We start from the raw sequence: 20,169 nt of genomic DNA on the forward strand, positions 1-20,169 counted from the left end.
AGCCGTACGGAAACTCCGTACCTGGCTTGCGCGGGGCCCGCGCAAGCTTGTGAATCAGTGGTAGTATGCAATTTGCATACTACATGCTGATACACAATGGGAGCGCCCCCTAGCGGCCCCCGCAAAAATGCAGCCTAAAATCTGCGAGGCATAAGAGCCTTATGCCGCGCAGATTTTAGCCTGCAGTCGGTGTAACGAGGTTCCTGAATCAGGAGCACTCGTTACACCGGATCAAGTAAGCACTTGCGCTGCGTAACCTATGGTTGCGCGGGCGCAAGTGCTTCTTGAATCTGGGCCAATGTTATGTGGAATGGCGACAAACTTTGATACTTACAAATCTCCATAGGTGATGTTAGAGGCATGATGGGACTTGTAGTTCTGCAACAGCTGGAGGGCCCCAGGTTGCCTACCCCTGCTCTAGGGTTGCCTAAAATATATGCATGTAAAAAGGACTATACTTTCAGGGATCATTTCTATAGTTTTTGACTGTCGAAATGTGCTCTTCTCTGCCTTTTGGTTAAGATCAAGTGTAGTATCTGTTCTTATCAGTTGCCAGTAGGTGGTGCTATGCTAACCGTCCTGAGTACACGGCGGGGTGGAAAAGGATGGCGGTTGGCAGATGCTAAGCCTGCTGCCTCGGAGGCCTTCTGATTTGGACGGAGAGGCATGAGGTCGAAGCTGGAGGGCTGGGCCCCTGGTCTTCTGGCCTGGATTTGATGCAGTTCCTAACCTGCCAGTTTCTCGAGAGGGAACGTCGACCTCACCCTACTGTTAAGGGGGGATCCTATGAAAAGGGCTAGTACCTCTCGAGTATAATTAGGTAGGGAGTGAAAGAGGAGAAGGGGAGAGCCAGTTTTTAGACGGCTCTCTCCCTGAGCTTCCGGAGCTCTCGTTCCTTCCTGGTGGGGAAGGGGGCTGTGACTGTCCGGGCTGTGGGCAAGGGTCCGTTGAAAAGCCTATGGTGATGTGCCCCTGGAGTGGCAGTCCAGGGGTGCCGTAATTGCACTCGTGTTTTTACGGCACATTTGCTTTTTGGCACCTTGGTCACGTCACCATATCACACTTTTTGACCACCTGCCTCTAGGGCCGGGCCTTTTGGCTAGGACCAGAGGAATTTTTGATTCCTGGCCGGAGGGCCGGCCATCGTACTGCACGATGGTCACCTTTTCACTCTCCTCATCTCTCTTTCTCCCCCACCTTTCTTCATGTTTGTCACATTTTTGTCTTTTTTTTGTTTGTGCACGTTATTTGTTCATTGTGTGATGAGTAGGGTGCCGGTCCTCGGGCCAGCCCTGAACGTCTTGGGAGTGGGTGGACATGGCCTTCTGGCTTATTTTGCCTGCTCTCATGGGGTCTCCCTTCGGGGGAGCCCCACCTAGTACTGGGAGGGTTCTGTTTTGGCAGACCCTCCAAGGTAGGGTGACCAGACATCCCCAGTTTCAGGGGACAGTCCCCTGATTGAGGACTCTGTCCCCGGACCAAGTCTGTCCCTGGTTTTGTCCCCAGATTGGATTTAATAGGGGGCAGGGGCAATTTCAAAGATAGTCAGTGCAGAATTAAAATAAAAAAAATTGAATTACACCCCCCCCCCCGCTCCGCCGTGCCTACTAGCATAGGGGGGTTGTATTTTTTCCATTATCTGTGCCCCTTTCTGATGATCATGTTCTGGTCGGAGTGGAGGGAATATTTCTTCAGTTTCGGGCGCATGCCCATTCAGATTCGCTCGCATGTTCTTCTGCCTTGGCTCAAATCCTGGCCAGCCACCTGCCTATCTCCTTGCCTTCCCTGGCTGAGTGGTCTTCCTCCGCTCCCCACCCAGTAGTAGCCGGGGCCCGGAGAGTAAGACTTGAGAGGCTGTGAGGTGGTCGGCGACGGGCAGAGAGTCGCTGATTGTTGCCATTACTAGTAAAAAAAAAATATGTCCCCGGATTTCATTTTAAAAATCTGGTCACCTTACTCCAAGGAAGTTGGGTCCATGTCGGCTTCGGCTGCTCGGACCACAGTACCTCAGTCCCCGTCTGGAGCCTAACGTCCCGGGGGGGGGGGGGGGGGGGGGGGGGGCAGGGTCCTTTTTCACAGGAGGACCAATTGACGTTTGCACCCGTCTGCACTTTTTTGTCGCGCCTCTTTATGTGTGTGCACATTTTTTATGCACCGGGTGGAGTTTTTTGGGTGTGTTTTGCACGCCATAGGCTTTTCAATAGAAAAATATATATATATATGTAAAAAATAGGCCTTATGGGGTAAAATATTAATTGCCTTCGCTTATAATAGTAGTTTCTGTCATATTTCAGATTGTCGTTAAAAAAAATGTGCTCCATCAGTAAATTTTCTATAAAAAAAAAAAGTCATTGGGGGAGGGGGTCGGCAAACGTCGTTGCACGTCTGGCCACTGTAGGAAAATACCCCCTCAGGTGTGAGCACAACTAGCACGCTGTGCCTGCCGCATGAGCGCCTTCAGAGCTCCACCCACTTTTGGCCAGCAGAGGGCGCAAGAGGCTCGCTTTAGCGGAAGTCGCCATTAAACAAAAGGATCTCCTGAGTGGGGGGTGTTGAGAACGAGGAACAGAGAGAGAGCTGGGACAGGCCAGGGGTTTAAGGGGGAGGAGATAATCGGGTGAAAGATCGAGCTGAGCCTTGTGCGAAGGGGGTTGTGAAAGCGGAACGCTGCAGGCCTACAGAACGGAGAAGAAGCGGTGAAGGCCTCAGGCTTGAGGGGGAGGCGCCGAGCCTCATTATAAGAAGCGGGAGAGACGGCTGGGAGCTGAGAACGTAGCGCCTTCGTGTGTCACATCCGCCCACACCGGGGATATGATGTTTCCGCAAAGCAATAGCCGACACTCGGTGAGGACAAGGCCCGGCCTGTGTGTGTTCTACATGTGATCTCATGGACGGCCCATGACGTGTACAGGGAAGAGAGAGTGTGGGGCACACTACCGACCGACCATAGCGCCTCGCACCTTCCTACTAGGCCACAGTCAAACAACTTTGGCTGCTTCTCAGGGTTACACAGGCTTCGTAACCCACCAGTCTTAGATTTTACTGTGAGGAGATTTATCTTCACTTCCTGGCACAGAAATACAGTAGAAAGTGAGGAATCTCTACAGAGGGAGGCAGTTTTCCTCTTCAACTCTGCCTTGCCTCCACAACTATTGTAGCAGTGGTATTTTTTTTCTAGCCTAGGTGAAAATGAAGCCCTGCTGCCTCCTGGAATATCCCCATCGCATATTCCAGGAGGAGCTTGTCCATAGAGCTAGATTGTGTCTTCAGGAGCTGGGCTGCCTGAACCTGGAGGAGGACCGGCGTAGGACACAGGCGTAGATTTCAGATCGATGTAGATCCATCGGGCAGGTGAGTGTGTATTTGGAAGAGAACTCTGCTTAACAGGTAAGGGGGCTGGGGGAGTGTGAAGTTCCTATCCAGTTTGAATACATTCAATTAGATTCCTGCCGTTAACTATGGGAGGCTGCTGGTGTTTCGTCAGAATTGGTGACCATAATGGAAGTGATGTTCCTTCATCTGCGCATGCGTTCCACCGATACCAGGTTTGCTCCTCTGACAGGACACCTGCAGTCATAAAAGGGCAGCGGGCATCTTGGTTAGGGATGAGCTCCGGCGTGTTTGCGTTCTCCACGTGCAGAGCCTGCCAGGAAGTCAGCACTGCGCTAATCACAGGCAGTGAGACATTTCCTGATCTCTGCAGCCACGCATCGGTACAATGTCTCCCTGCCTGTGATTAGCGCAGTGCTGACTTCCTGGCGGGCTCTGCCTGTGGAGTGTGCGAACACGCCAGAGCTCATCCCTAATCTTGGTACAGCAGCGGTACTCAGCCCTGTCCTAGAGTGCCCCTAACAGGCCATGTTTTGTGAACATGGCCTGTTGGGGGTGGGTACATGAGGATGGGCTTCAGATCTTCTCATATACTTCTTATATACGCTTACTTCATTGCTTAAATTACTTTGAAATGAGCTGGGTGTAGTAAGATGTCTGCTGCCTTCTTGTGACTGCAGGTGCTCTGTCAGATCTGCGAACCTGGTAGCAGTGGAACACATGCAGAGCTGACTGAACGTCACTTCCGTTACCTAATTTGACAGGGTCACCGGTTCTGACACTGGCTCCCACAGCCACTCAGGCAGTGATCACATGCAAGCGATTGGCCCTTGATGTTAGGCTGTGTGTGTGTGTCCTGACCTAATTGTGGAATGAGAGAATACATGCAAGTGGGCACAATTGGTTGTAAGAGCCAGCAGCCCCCCTATTGATTTCGGTGGCACTGCCTCTCGCAGCTGATTCCGGGAACCCCTTGCTTGGATTCTTGCATCTAATCGCATGCAGGGTGCATTCGACCCAAGTACACCTTTAACTTTTTGTATCTACTTTCCATCATTGCATGCCTATCTCCCCATCTCTCACAATCAAACGCTTGTTTATCTTTTCCAAATACATTTTTATTTTATTTTTTACAAGAAATTCTGGCACTTCCAGGGTTCCTGGATTCTAGGTTAGAATGTTGTCGCCCTCAGCCTCTGGGGATACCTACATCATGCATCCCAGGAGGCCTCAGGACCAGTACTGAGCTCAGGCATATTCGAACGTGTGTCAAAACCCACCTGAGCTATCTCACCAAGAAGCTGTTATAGGCGTCAGGTATTCCCCACCCCGCAGACCGTCATATAGGCCTTGGCCGTCTATGATTAGTTCTTGGCTTTGACAGTTTCCCAGCAGGACAGCTCAGGCAGGTTGAAACTTGCGTCCGAGCATTTCTGAGCTCATCCCTACTTGGTGTACTGTACAGCGTTTGTACCAAAGTGCGTCAACAGGGGACTTGCTGTCTCATCCTGGCCCTCTAATCGCATGATTTAAATATTGGAACATGTGCCTGGCTTTTCTCTAAATTAGAAATGCATCCCCACTTCCTGCCTTGGTTACAACAGGTTCACCAGACAGGAAGTCAGGAACACAAGGACACCGATAAGGACAAAAATTACAACCTTTCAGAATGCTCGCCATGCCTCTTACTAAATACATCAGACTGCGAAAAGTGTCATTTGGGGGGTATTTGTACAGTCCTGGCCTTTTAGTGCCTCAAGATATGAGCCCATCAGAATGTTTTATTTTCAAATGTTTATGCCAAAGTTTGTAGACTCTATAACTCCGACTAAATATACACGTGTGTGTGTGTGTGTGTGTGTGTGTGTGTGTGTGTTTTTTTTTTTTTTTTTTTTAATTTATTTTTTTACCAAAGTAAAGGCTTAGATTTATGAAGAGCGATTTATTTGTTTACAACATTTTCAAAAGAAGAACTTTTGTGTGTAGGTTTTTTTTTTTCTTTCTTTTCTATGTTGCTATTTATCTGTTTATACAGCAAAAAATAAAAAGCTTAGTAGTGATTTAAATATAAACAAATAAAGCTCTATTTGTGTGAAAAACTTTAGATTTTATTTTGGGTACAGTGTTGCATGAGTGAGCAATTGGCAGTTAAAGTAGCATTGTGCTGAAGAGCAAAAGATGTTTTGGTCAAGTGGTTGTAAACCCTATTTAAAAAAAAAAAACAACCCTGCAAGACAAAGGCATACTAGCTCATTATGAATTACTTGCCTTACATCGAAGCCCTCGCAGCGGTCCTCGTACCCCCCCCTTTGGCCGACGACATCTCTCCTAGGGGTTACTTCCGGGTATCGCTGCTCTGGCGCTGTGATTGCTTGAGTTTGCTTTAGTGCGAATGTACCGATGACATCGGCACATGCAGGGGACAGGAGATTTCCTGGTTAGCTACAGGTAAGCCTTTTATTTATTTTTCCTGCACTGGAAACTGCATGGTGTGTTTGTTTCTTCCTCGGTCTTCTAGCTAATCTGCACTGTATAACTGCCACTTTTCTAATAGACTGAACTTGCTGATGTTGGCACGTCAACTTGTAGTACCCAATGGAAGAGTGACAACTTCCTATCTGTAGAGGGACACTTGGGTAGTGTTCACTGTAACACATGAAGTAGAAAGGCAAAAACTGTACCTTGCAAGATCAACAATTTAAAAAGAAGGAAAATTAAAGCGGACCATTTAATACAGTACAGGGAGCAAGTGGTTGAATACAGTCAGTGGCTGTACAGCAGCAAAATGGCAGTGTTTTCAAGACACGGGCTGCTGTAGGTGGTAAGTATAGTGCCCATTTACAGATCTTGTCCTGGAAGGACATGCAGCATTTTTAAAAACTAACAAGTGAAAACTGCAAAGCACAGGCACCATAGGAACAGATGGGATTCCTCTTGCCATGCGAGGTTTATGACAAATGAAAAATTGCCCAGATGTGAACAAGTGCAGTGTGTTCTGTGGGGTCACACAGCTGGTCCAGGCACAATTACAACAATGAAGTCTGTCCACATGCCTGGACCGCCACCCGCCTCAGCCTCTCGGTGTGCCAATGAGTTTTGTTCCAAGTACCTTGCTAATTCTGTTGCTTTCAAAACTGTTTCACTTGACTGTAAAAGATTGCAAATGGACTAGTGACCTTTGCTGATTTGCTAAAAGAAAGAATAGCAGGCTTTGTGTTAGATTAGGACCTGATTGTGGCTGGTTTCCTGTATGATCAATCCCCCCCCCCCCCCCCTCCACAATAGGTTAGGTTTTTTTCTTGCCCTTGTCACAATAGCATGAAAAAAAATAGTACAAAGATAAAAGATTTGTATGCATTGTCTGAAGTCTTATCTCTCCTCCCCAGGGCTCCTCTCACCTGCCCCAGCAACTCAAGTTCACAACCTCCGATTCCTGTGATAGGATTAAAGATGAGTTCCAGTTGCTTCAGGCACAATATCACAGGTAGGAATGGGTGCAATCATAACCCTCAGACAACTTTTATTTTATTTTTTTCCACCTCAACACTGTAATTAAACCAGACTCCTCCAGAAGTATCTTGTACAATCCGGTGGCTATACGTCATGTAGCACCAGTGGTTTGAGCTCTTCTGCTTGCAGTTTGGAAATTGAAACCTCTTCTGCAGCGCTGAACATTGTATGTATGTGATTGTCACATCACCTTACTTCTAGGCAGCTGCCAAACCTGTGGTTTCTTTAAAGAATATTTTTTTTCCCTCTGTCTAGAACTTTACACTATGCCAGGGCTCGACAAAATCCGGGCGCCAGGTCGCAATTGCGACCTGGCGCCCGCCGGTAATTGAGGCCGTGATCGCACGGCGGGGGTGCACGGAGACAAGCCGGTAACTGAGGCCGCGGCCTTGTGAAGTCCCAAGCTTCCTTCTGTGACCTGGTGGTGTCCGTTGGCATTACAAGTAAAACAGCAGTTCTAATGTGTAATTTTTCAATGTTTTCCCTGCCATCTCCTTCCCTCTAATTGGAACCCCCAAACATTATATATATATATTTTTTATTCTAACACCCTAGATTATAAAATGGCGATCGTTGCAATACTTTGTCACGCCGTATTTGCGCAGCGGTCCTACAAGCACACTTTTTTTGGGAAAAAAATACTTTTTTAATAAAATAAGACAACAGTAAAGTTATCCCAATTTTTATTTATATTGTGAAAGATAATGTTACGCCGAGTAAATTGATACCCAACACGTCACGCTTCAAAATTGCGTCCGCTTGTGGAATGCCGACAAACTTTTACCCTTTAAAATCTCCATAGGCGACGTTTAAAAAATGCTACAGGTTGCATGTTTTGAGTTCGAAGAGGTCTAGAGCTAGAATTATTGCTCTCGCTTTAACGATCACGGCGATACCTCACTTGTGTGGTTTCAATACAGTTTACATACGCGGGCGCTACTCACGTATGCAATCGCTTCTGCGCGCGAGCTCGGGCGGGACGGGGCGCGTTTTCTGGCTTTTAACTTTTTTAGCTGGCTCCTAGATTCCAAGCAAATTTGTCAAGCCCTGCACTATGTTCATTGATTTGTTTTAAGTATATAGAGCAGATTATCCATGGGTGAGGAAGGTTGCAAATTCTTTGATCCTTTATGCTGGTATTCATTCTCTATATAAGCATATAATCAATGATGATTTTAAGGAGATCTCTAATAAAGCTGATATATTAAGCATTATGTACAGGGCTCAAGTCCTGCGGGAACGCATAGGAACGGAGTTCCTGCACTTTTTTCACAGCAGGAACGCAGTTCCCTTTGCAGGACTAGAGCAGCCGAGCCAATCCTTCACTAAGCGGCAAAGCTTAGTGATGTCTCCTGGGAGCTTTTCTCATTGTTCCCAGGAGGCATTGCAGAGGTCTGCCGCGAGTTATCGCGGGATTTAGAAAAGTTCTTTCTAAATCCCGTGATAACTCGCGGCAGACATGCGGTTTAGTAATTATGCATATGAGCGTATAACTTTTTTTTTTTTTTTTTTTTGTGGGGGAGTGGATCTTGGGTGGGAGTTCCCACTTTTTTTCCCCAGGACTTGACCCCTGATCATGTACACAAACATTTACATACTGAAAGTCTTCTAGCGTAAACTGGTCCCACTTTCCTGTGCCCAGGGAATCGGGTACTACTGCTCATACAACTTAAATGTCTGTAAGCTTAAATGCTGATTCTACTCTGCATTGCTGATTACCTGCATATATGTTTCCCAAACATTTAACTTTTGTATATAAAGCTAGGTTTCCACTATTGCGAACCCTAAAGTCGCATGATTTGAATTGAGTCACACCAATTAGAACGGGGACCATTGAAATACATGAGTTTTGACTTGTCATGCGACTTCACATGTGGCAAGTTGCAGAACTCACAGTAGTTGAAACTAGCAAGTTCATAATTTTATGTAATTTGACTTTTAAAGTCATGCTATTCAGATGGAACTGAGGATTGTCTTGGGTAATTTTCCCTTTGTGGAGTTGCTGAGCATTTTAGAAGATAATGTGACTTGTTGGGAACATCAAAGTATCAATTTTGTGTTTAGTTGACTTCAGTCAGCTTGACAAGGCCTTACACAAAGCCACAGGCTTACCTTGATATAAACACTTTCTCAATATTTTCTAGTTGTCTTTTTAAAAAGATCTCCACTTTGCCCCTCAACTAGTGTAAGGAAGACTTTTATAACTGGCCAACATTACTCGTGCTCTAGTGCAAAGCAACCAGTCATGTAATGTCCTCATTGTAGTTCCAAGGGTCATGCTGCCATCCTTGCATCATCGCAGTTATTGGTGAGCGTATCCTTTTATAGAGATCTCCCACAATGCCTCTGCCTCTTCAAATTATTGGCAACGTAGATATATTGTAAAATACCTAACCTTGTTGTGGAAGAAACAGTATGCTGCTGATAAACTGTGGGCGTCTTTTTGGGCAGTGGGGGAGGGAAAAAAAGCAGAGCTCTGTGCCCAGCAATGTACCAGGAGTTCGAAGAAATCCTGGGTAGTGGACTTCAGTTAGCCACAGCAGCTCACTAAACCCTCTTTTCGGGGTCCAGCCCAAGCAAATACTTTGTATCTGCTAGTTTACTGTGAAATCACAGGTAATAAAATGATTTCTCTGCACAACATGGTTTAGTATTGGACAAGTAAAAGTATGCATCTACTCTTAATTGGCCTGTGACGTCTGCACTGGGCTTCCTCCCCGGCCGCTGGGCCAGTAGGAGATGGAAACATCAGCTGTGGGTGCTGACATCGCTGGACTCCTGGACAGGTAAGTGTTCATTATTTATTTTTTTGCGGAACGCTGCTTTAAAAAGGTTGTAAACCCCTGTTTTTTCACCTTTTGCATCCTATGCATTAAGGTGAAAAAACTTCTGGTAGTGACCAGCCCCTGTTTTACTAGCCTGAGCTCCCCCTGCTTTCACTCAAATCCAATGGTGCTGGGGGGTGGGCTGCGCAGAGGCAGGCTTTCGTGTCTATGGATGCTGGACATGGAAGTGCTCCCGCAAGGTAAGCCCCCTCGGGAGAGTGCTTCTCCGATGTGGGAGAGAGCCGCCAAGAGACCCCAGAAGTCGAGCTACACAGTGGAGGCGAGGTTGAAACGTTTGTTATTTTAAAAGAGTGTTTACGATCGATTTAACAGATACTGAATGATCATACAACACCCTGACTAGTAATGATCATTACCAGCAATCGATATACAGGTAAAGAAGCTTTGTGCAACTGATTACAGAAATCGGGGGTCCATTATGTGGACCCATTGGATATTCAAATCATCAATGTGGTTCTAAACACAATACATTTTTTAACTTCATTTTTTCCCTGCATAAGTCCTGGTTCAAGCCATTGCGACTTGTCATGCGACTTTACAGGTCAAAGTTATATGACAAATCACACCCACTTGTGGCAATAGAACTGTTAAAATTGCTGTGACTCTGAAAAAGATCCTGCACTATTTCTGTGCGATTTTTCAGAGCAACTTGCATTGATCTCTGGTAAATGAAGTTGCACATGAAATGGCACTGATTTTGAATCGCATCCTGAAGTAGCGCGACTTAAAATCTGTGCTGGTGGGATTTAGGGCTTTAAGTAGTTAAAAGGTAAAAAAAAAATTGCAATTTATTAAATCGACCCCACTGTGTGTCTCTGGAAGACACCCCAAATGCAGGTCGTAAGCACAGTGCATTTGCCTGGTCTGGATCCGGTTGTGGTGCAGCTCAAAGATGCATACAGTTCTTTGGTGCGATTTAAGCCCATTCAAAATAAATGGGCTAAAATTGCACTACACTGGGATTGGAATTGCACAGGTGAGCGGTCCGGTTTCTTTGTGGTTCATAGTGTGAACCAAGCCTTAAGGTAAAAACCCTTTTAGTGAGTTTTCTCCACCTTAACTGTTGCATGAGCCTGATCTCGATCCAGCATTGTGCCCACCCCCACTTCTCACGGGAGACTTGGCAGCAGGAGCCATTGGCTCTTGCTGCTTTCATTCAAATCCTGTGAGGGGGCAAAGTCTAGCGGCACTGTTTGTCTGTACAGGTGCACAGCCTAGTTTGAGATGGAGAGCGGTTTGCTATGGAGGCAGACGAATAGGAGGAGCCAACAGTGGGGGACCCCAGAAGTAGGCTCAATGCCGCTCTGTGCAAAACAATTGCACAGGGCTGGTAAATTACATTTTTGTAAAAAAAAAAAAAAAACTGAGCTATTGGCTTCTTCTGCTGTCAATCGAATCCAGGGAATGGGATCTGTAGGCAGTTTGGCTTTGGCGCGAGCAGGAAGTGCAGGTCATCGTGGGGGGATCCCAGGAGACGATCAGGGCCACTCTGTGCAATACTATTGCACAAAACTAGCAAGTATAACATATGCGTCATTAACCGCTTGTCAACCAGCCGTCATTATTATACTGCGGCAGGTCGGCACGTTTCCGCGAGGCGTCGTAGCTGTAGGTTGTCCCTTTAAGCAGGGATAGTAGGTGCGTGCCAGAGCAGGGACGTGTGTAAACTCACAAATCCCTGTTCTGAGGCGAGACAGATCTTGTGTTCCTACTAGCTAGGAACAATGATCTGTCATCTCCTCTAGTCACTACCATCCCCCCCACAGTTGGAACAGTTAACCCCCTTGATTGCCCCCTAGTGTTAACCCCATTCCCTGGCAGTTACATTTACACAGTAATCGGTGCATTTTTATAGCACTGATCGCTGTATAAATGTCAATGGTCCCAAAAATTTGTCCGATGTGTCACCATAATTTCAGTCCTGATAAAATTGCAGATCACTGCCATTACTAGTATAAAAAATTGCCCTAAATCTTTCCCATAGTTTGTAGACGCTATAACTTTTTTGCAAACCAATCAATATATGCTTATTGGGGTGTTTTTTTTTTTTTTTTTTTTTTTTTTTTTTGGGCACAAAAATTAAAAACCACAGAGGTGATCAAATGCCACCAAAATAAAGCTCTATTCTCGTACTTGCTCCCTTTTTTAGGTCTAACATTTTACCATTTGATAGGGGTGTTTTTTGTTTTCTGTTTTGATAAGTGTAAAAAAAAATTAAAAAAAGTTACCAGGTCTGCCTGATAACTTCCTACACTCTCTACCTGTACTTCAGAACCAGCCTGCACTATATTATGAAGAAGGGGAGATATGGAGGTTTTTGTAGTACTGGTCTAGAATGACAAAGCTACTTCTCCATAGGTACTGTACAGTGAGCACTGACTAAGGAAGTGTTAATGGCAGGATCACCAGGTTAAAATAAGGGGAGGAGCTGAAAAAAACTGAATGCAGCCACCACATTTTAGTGCTGGTAAGCTGCAATCTATTACATTTCCTGTTGGTAGTTTAGCTTTGCTGGCTCTGTACAGCAGGTATGAGAATACATTTCTAAAATGCTGGAGCAGGAAAAGTGTTGACCCTGGGAGATACTTGTGTTAAAGGGGTTGTAAAGGCAGAAGATTTTTTATGTTGATGCATTAAGATAAAAAGCTTTGTGTGCAGCAGCCCCCCTAATACTTGAGCCCCATCTCTGTCCAGCGATGTCCACCAGTGTTTCAGCCATCTGAGATTCTGCTTCCCGAATAGCTAAGATAAAGCAGCGGCGCCATTGGCTCCCGCTGCTGTTGCTCAGTCAGCCAATTGGGGGAGAGAGGGGTCGGGGCTCCTTGTCTGAATAGACACAGGGAGCTGTGACTCTGCAAGCTACTTTCTGTGGGGGTACTAAACGGGGGAGAGAGACCAGGAACACAGAAGACTCCCTTTAAGGGAAGGATCCAGGCTTTGTGCTAATCCACTGCACAGAGGAGGGAAGTATGACGTTGTTTTTATAGGGAAAAAGAACCAAGACTTACAATCACTTTTAACTTTCTAACGTGTGATAAAAATTCTCTCTACGTTGTGAATAGCTCCGGTTATTTCACAGACAAATTTGTAGATTCTTTTGTCGAAGTGTACAATCTAGTCTAGCTTATGTTTCTTGGTAGATTCATCCGTTGCCATAACATAAGTTTCTTTGTTCAAATAATAAACTATCCCTGACCTCTCTAGCTGTTTGTGATGGGAAGTAATTAAGGTGGTATTAAACATTTGTTGCAAAAATATGTTTGGGGTTTTTTCTTTTTTTTGTTCCAAGTCACTAATAATTATCGTAATTTTATTTAGAAAACTTTTTCCCCAAAGACTTCTCCCTTTTTTTTTTTTTCCCTTATTTCACAAATGCAGAAAACACCTGTTGCTCTTGCAGTTGTCAGCTTAACAGAAAACGCAAACGGCTTTCTTATTAACCACCGGAAGAATTTTCCCCCTTAATGCGTGGCCCTGCCATGTTTTGCGGTGCGCCATTGCGTCGCTTTAACTGACAATTGCGCAGTCTTGCGACACTACCCAAACTTGCCTTTTACATTTTTTTGTGGGATTGTGGTAGACAAATTTGACCCCAGTGACATTATTGCATTGATCAGTGCTATAAAAATGCACTGATCAATGTAAAAATGACACTGGCAGGAAAGGGGTTAACACTAGGGGGTAATCAAGGTTAACTGTATTCCCTGGGTGTGTTCGAACTGTACGGGGATGGGCTCTCAATCACTGGGAACAGTAGATCTGTCAGAATGGGGATCCAACTTCTTTATAAAGGCAGATCCCCATTCTGCCTCTATTAGGCGATCGTGGGTCGCCGTCTGACATCCAGTCCGCCCGACCTGTAGGAAAATTCCTGCTGCAACTGCGCGAACCGCCGTACAGGTACAGTGATTCGCGCAGGGAAGCCAATTTGCCCCAGTACAACTACGCCGGCTGGTTCTTAAGCGGTTAATGGGTAACTCCACTTTTGTGGTGAAAGAGAATATAGCTTATGCATTTGTTACACAAACCAAAACATGAGTTAATGTTACAAAAAAATTAGCTTATTTCAATTCCTGCACTGTAATTTTCTGTAAAATGCAAAATGGCAACCTAGAGACAATCTGTACATTGTTGGTGTGCAGAACACTTAAAAAAAAAAAAAAATGTTTTGCTTGTGTGATTGTCTCGCAGATTTTCACAGAAGTCTACACTAAGATACAGATACGATTTTAGGCAACCTCTGCAACAGAAATGCAATTTTTGGTACGATACTCCCCAAGGGTTAGACCCCGTTCACACTCACAACACAGCCACGTTTGTGGTAAAGCACAGCTTTTTGGCTGCTTACGGGGTGCTTTTAACCCCCACTAGCAGCCAAAGAAAGGGTTAAATGTGCCCCAAAAAGCACTGCTGCACCTTGCAGGTGCTTTTTCAGCAGTGCCCATTAATTTCAAGGGGCCGTGGAGGAGTGTGTATACACCGTTCCAGAGATGCTGCTTGCAGGACTTTTTCTAATGTCCTACAAGTGCACCAATCCAGTGTGAAAGCACTCAGGCTTTCACACTGGGGATGCAGAAAAGGCGCTTTTACAGGTGCCATTTTTTTTTTTAGCGCTTGAAAAAACGCATCCGGTGTTAAAGGGGTCTAAAAGTAGAACACTTTGTGTGTGTGTGTGTGTGTGTGTGTGGTGTCACCTTAACTAGATTTTCCTCCATTACTGCTCTCGGGGCAATCTGAAACTTGGTATTGTCTTTTACTTTCGGTGACTAAATTTAACCACACAGTTTGCAATAAAAACATGGTGTTCTAATCCCTCTCCACTCTGTCAAAAAAAATCCAAAGGGATGCGGACACTGCAGCTTTCATGATCAGAACACTGGGAGTGCGCCAGCTGATTTATAATGAACCAGGCCCCTCATTTAGAATATGTATTCAAAGAGCCTGGGCCCCTCATTTAGAATATGTATTCAAAGAGCCTGGTCAAACTGCTTTTCACCTTTTTTTTTGTCAAAGCGGAAATGGGTAGGATAAATATTGTCTGTCTTGACAGTAGTAGTGTATTCAAAAGATTTGATGAAAATAAAGGGATAAAAGCCTGCAAAAAAAATGAATACACATCCTAATGACTGCAGAGTGTAAAGTCTTTGATTTTGGCTTTAGTTGCGGTTAAAAAGTTACTGTGTGGGGTCCCCCCCAAAATTGCAAACGAGGCACTTGTTAATGTTTGCCTTTTGCATATCTGCAAGTTATTTGGTATATGGGATGCAGTTTGCCAGAGATTTTACTAGATTAGCAGTGCATCTATACTGCCTCTTTAGCAGATTATTTATATTTTTCAGTCTAAAATTGGAATGCGACAAGTTGGCCAGTGAGAAATCGGAGATGCAACGACACTACGTCATGGTAAGTTCTTGGGAGAGGGGGAACTGTCAATCTTTCACCACAAATATTGTCGCCTTAATAGCTGCAAACTTAATATGCATGATTTTGTGTTGACTACTAGCTGTGCAGTAGAGTGGCATGTTCGCTCATTTACAACTTCTTGCCTTTCAACCTTATTTAGATATATTCTCAAAGCATCTGTCAGATCTGAGTAGCTTGGATGCTGTAGAGTCTTATTTTGACATATACATTTTATTGTGTAAGTCACATTAGATGACCTAGAAACCATATACTTGACTATGATTTTTATTTTTGCCCCTTGAGCACTGTTTCGTATAAACGCCTGATTTTGTTCTAAAATTTGCTCATAAATGTAGAAGTTAGGCTTCATATACACGGGACGTTGTTCAACCTCTCCTGAACGATTTAACTTGACAGCTAGAAGCCGGCGTCTAAAAACATCTGTTTACATGCTGCCTTTTGGGGAGAAAAAAAATATTTGTGGGTTAAAATGAAAAACGTCTTTAAATGAAACACTGTTAAATGTGAGTTACCGCGTTTAGATGCTTGACATGCCTCTGAACGTGTGTTTTTATTTATATTTTTTTCGGGGGGGACTTGTTATACTTGCTAAGGGGTTAATCCGCTGCATTGTGTAAAAAAAAAAAAAAAAAAAAAAAAAGGCTTTCATCCTGTCTTCTCTGATCCTCCCCTTCTACAATCCCTAAATCATCTCCTGATAGAACAGAGCCTTGGGGGCAAGCTGCACATGGCTTGGTGTATTGCTAGAAAGGGGTGCATCCCAGAGGGTCAGGGGTCCTGCAGCCTCATGGGACGATTTGGGGGAAGGATGAAAACTCCTACAAGCTTTAACCCAACTGATGGAAGTCAAGACTGCTGTAAGGCTACTTTCACACTGTAGCCATGCCGCGTTGGCAGTAAAGTGGCGCTTTTTGGCCATTAGTGGGGTCCTTTTAACCCCTGAGGCCACTGCTGCAATGCTTTTCAGGCTCTTCGGAAGCGCTGCCCATGCATTCCAATGGGCCGTACGGGTTAGGAGCGATGTATACATCGCTTCTAAACAACTCCAAAAATGCTGCTTGCCAGACTTTTTGTAAAGTGTATGTGAAAGCACTCAGGCTTTGGCATGGGAAAATGCTATCAGTGTGAAGGTAGCCTAACCGCTGATGAGAAAATGTATTTAACAGTTTTAGATTTACTAAAACTAAATTTCCATGTGCTGTGGGAGACCAGATGTAGTAAATGCAGGGTCCTGGGTTTGGTAACACTTTAAAGTCTGGTCTCCCACAGAACATGGAAATGCAATTATCTTGGTAAATCTAAACTGCTAAATTTTCTCATCTGCAGTATATAGCAATCTTGTGACTTGTGTCAGTCTCTGCTTAAAGCTTGTAGAAGGAGCTTTCATTCTCCCCCTGATCCTCTGGACAGTGTTGATTGGCCCTGATGCTGATCGCATTCACACTCCCAAGAAAAAAACTCTCTAGCAATACTCTTCAAACTGAGCATGTAAAGCCTGACTCCTAATGCTCTGTTCTATCACGAGATGGATTGGAGTCATCGGTTAAAGAGAAGGCAGATCGGAGACCGGATCACACAGGTTTAAACACAATGCAGAGGATTAACCCCTTAGGTTCCACAGTGAGTAATAACCAGCATGTTTTACTGCATATAAAGACTGATTTTTACTGTTGTGAATTTAGTAACTCTTTAAGGTTAAAAATGTTTGGGCATCAGTATACCCCCTTACCTACCTGAGCCCTTATTCGATACAGCCCTGTGCCTATCTGCAGCGTATCTCTCTCTCCCCTCACTTCCTGGTCTCGGGCTTTGCCAATGGCTCCTGCTGCCTCAACAATCAAAGCCAGTGACGGTCTATAGACGCAGACATCAAGGCTCATGGGAGTGAGCCCAAATGAGTGTCCCCATAGAATGCAGTCATTTCTTTTGTTGACTAAAGTTTATCTGATGATGCACTAGGCCTATGCGTCTGATTGTTTCCTTTGTCTGTTAATACTGTAAATCTGTCAGACTGATGGCCAAGCAAGTGTAGTGGTCTCAGTTGTTGGTAAAATTGCATGTATGTAAAGCCTCCCCCCTGACTACATTACTCACCTTCGTGTCCTTTTTTCACACCTGCCATAAAAATGTCTTGTTTTGGCTGGTGTCGGAACCCCTTCACCTCATGACAGCGCTACTTTCTAGAAATAGAACATTGGGTCCAAGCACTGCATCATGAGGACACATGCTTTCCCACATACCTGGGTACTTGCAGTGGTGGGGTATTGCTGTGGAGACTAATTATAACGTGGTTTGGGTTGGACACAGATACTGCCAATATGACCGGAATGGGCACGGTGACTGCATCTCTCAACTGTAAGTAGCTGTACATGAATACTGACAGGATCAGGTGGGCTCAGACCAGGAGCTGAACATGCCTGAGCTCCCCCACCCTATAGCACTGATAAAAAACACATTTTATTTCAGATAAAATAAAGTGTTAATTTGTCAGTGAAGGGGTATGCAGCTTTTTATCTAGTTTGACTTTGTTTTTGTTTTGCTATTTCACCCTAAAATTACTTTCCCATGGTTTACCTTCAAGTGCCTCTATAATGGGGCATAGTATTCCTGGTTGTTAACCACTTCCTTACTGGGCACTTAAACCCCCTTCCTGCCCAGAGGACTTTTTGCGATTCGGCACTGCGTCGCTTTAACTGACAATTGCGCGGTCGTGCGACGTGGCTCCCAAACAAAATTGACGTCCTTTTTTCCCCACAAATGGCTTTCTTTTGGTGGTATTTGATCACCTCTACGGTTTTTATTTTTTGCGCTATAGACAAAAATAGAGCGACAATTTAAAAAAAAAAAAAAAAATGTTTTAATTGTTGCTGTAATAAATGGCTCAATTTTTTTTAAAAAAAAAACATTTTTTATCCTCAGTCTAGGCCGATACGTATTCTACATATTTTTAGTAAAAAAAATCAAAAAAAAATCAAAAAAAAATCGCAATAAGCGACTGGTTTGCGCAAAAGTTATAGCGCCTACAAAATAAGGGACAGAATTATTATTTTTTTTACTAGTAATGGCGGCGATCTGCGATTTTTATTGCGACTGCGACATTATGGCGGACACATTTTTGGCGCCATTCACATTTATACTGCAATCAGTGCTATAAATATGCACTAATTACTGTATAAATGTGACTGGCAGGGAAGGGGTTAACACTAGGGGGTGAGGAAGGGGTTAAATGTGTGTTCCCTATATAGTGTTCTAACTATGGAGGAAGGGGGGGGTGACCGATCTGTGTCTCTATGTACAAGAGACACAGATCCGTCTCCTCTCTCCCTGACAGCACCGCTGTCTGCGAGAGCCGGGAATGAGAGATGATCTCATATGTAAACATATGAGATCATCTCTCATTGGCCGCACAGATCGCCTAGGAAACGGCCGCTCTGATTGGCCGTTCACGGCGATCTGTGACTGGCTGTCCAAGGGACACGGCCAGTACAGAAGTTCCCCGCTGCGCGCTCGGGAGCGCGCGTGGGGAACGCGGAAATGAGCTGCCGTCAATTGACGGCGGCTCAGAGATTTAGAACCACCCTGCGGCCGTCAATAGTCGTACGGCCGTAGGGAAGTGGTTAAAAATGTGTTTCTGACTTGGTGTGCACATTTCTGACCCATGGTAGTACAGTACTTGCTAAAGAGGCCAGCTTCTCTGGTGCCAAGAGTTTTGTGATCAATTTAGGAGGCCTTCCTCATTTTATCCCCTTGGAGAAGCTCTTTACTCCCTCAGTTCAGGGCAATTAGGTCTTTAATTAGGTCTGCCAAGATGTAGCTGCAGATGGTTAAGCAGCCAGCAATGCTCCTGCTTCCCTTTAACCCCTGAGGGCAATTACAGAAACCTTCCTGTTTGTATATGGAGTAATGATCCTTCCCTCCTAAAATCCACCTCAAGGGACCATAATTCTAAGCATAAACAAGCAGAGCTTGTGTGCATGGATTTGTTATTTCTGGTTACTATCCTGTTTTAAAATGTCTTTCCACAAGTGTAAGTGAGTTTGTCATAATCAGAGTGCTGGGAAGGAAGGGGTTATGTTGAATGGCTGTAGCCTTTCCAAGAGATGGAAGCAGGAAAAACCGAAGCTTGAGTAGTGCATAGCTGCCTGCCAAAAAATAATTCCACCCCCCCTCCTCTTCCCCTCTCAGCAGGTCTCCTGGCTTATCCCTCTCTTGTGGGGTTATGCCATTCATTCACTCATCCAGACAGCTGCTTGTTACAGGATGGGGAGGGGAGAGGGCCAGGGCAGAGTGTAAATCTGCCTAAAAATCTTTCTGGGACTTGTAAGACAAAGAGGTCAGACTCTGGGGAGGAGGTAAGGGGGGTCGGGCAGCTTCCCAGACAGGGGATCATTGTATCTTAACCGTTTCAGACCAACAGGTTACATTGGTAAATTTACTGTAAGTCAGAACTTGCAACATTAGTATGGTATTGGTAGAATGGTAATATCTAATTTAGCAGCCCAGATTTCAACTCTGCTCAAAGATGAGTTTTTTTGGGTTTTTTTTGCTAGGGGGGGGGGGGAATCCCTCCGTACAAATGACAATGAAGGAATCCCCCACTCCTGCTGCGATTTGTATTCTGACAGCCGGGCTCAGTACTGTCATAATACGCTGATCACCAGCTATAGCCAATGATCAAGTTTTTCAGCTTGATCGACCTTATGTCGAACAGACAGCCACATGCGGATTAAAATTCAGTGGTTCCCTGCTGAATCTTCCAGATTTCAATCTGTCTATTGCCAGTTTAGCACTTTGTTGCGTTTCTGTAGTGAACTGCTCTGTTGACCCTCATTCTGCAGTATCATAACTCAAAGTTCTGAGTTTTGATTGACATCCCTCTGAGGCATTCAGGCATGTGTATACTTGGGAGAGTTGCAAAAGGGTGTATTATAGCTCCACTTCTCATTTAAGTGAAGAAAAGACATGTAATATCACAATGATGACCCATGTTATGTTTTGCATACATTTTAGAAAAAAAGACTACCAAATTGGCCTAATACAATCAGGCTGCAGATACAGT

The 20,169-nt window shown here is 44.8% G+C and overlaps 1 protein-coding gene and 1 pseudogene across 1 annotated transcript in view; both read left to right on the forward strand.

Moving 5' to 3' along the window:
* The first annotated feature begins 497 nt into the window (after positions 1 to 497).
* On the forward strand, positions 498 to 580 carry LOC120925266 (annotated as a pseudogene).
* A 1,928-nt stretch (positions 581 to 2,508) lies between these two features.
* Positions 2,509 to 20,169, forward strand: part of TLE5 (TLE family member 5, transcriptional modulator) — a 32,268-nt gene continuing 14,607 nt past the window's right edge. Inside the window, exons 1-3 of the mRNA XM_040321811.1 lie at positions 2,509 to 2,844; positions 6,717 to 6,814; positions 15,026 to 15,089. Of these exons, the coding sequence (XP_040177745.1) occupies positions 2,812 to 2,844; positions 6,717 to 6,814; positions 15,026 to 15,089 (195 nt within the window). The 5' untranslated portion in view covers positions 2,509 to 2,811. The remainder of the gene's footprint in view (positions 2,845 to 6,716; positions 6,815 to 15,025; positions 15,090 to 20,169) is intronic.

The sequence above is a fragment of the Rana temporaria genome, chromosome 1, assembly GCF_905171775.1.
Source record: "Rana temporaria chromosome 1, aRanTem1.1, whole genome shotgun sequence".
NCBI classification, from domain to species: domain Eukaryota; kingdom Metazoa; phylum Chordata; class Amphibia; order Anura; family Ranidae; genus Rana; species Rana temporaria.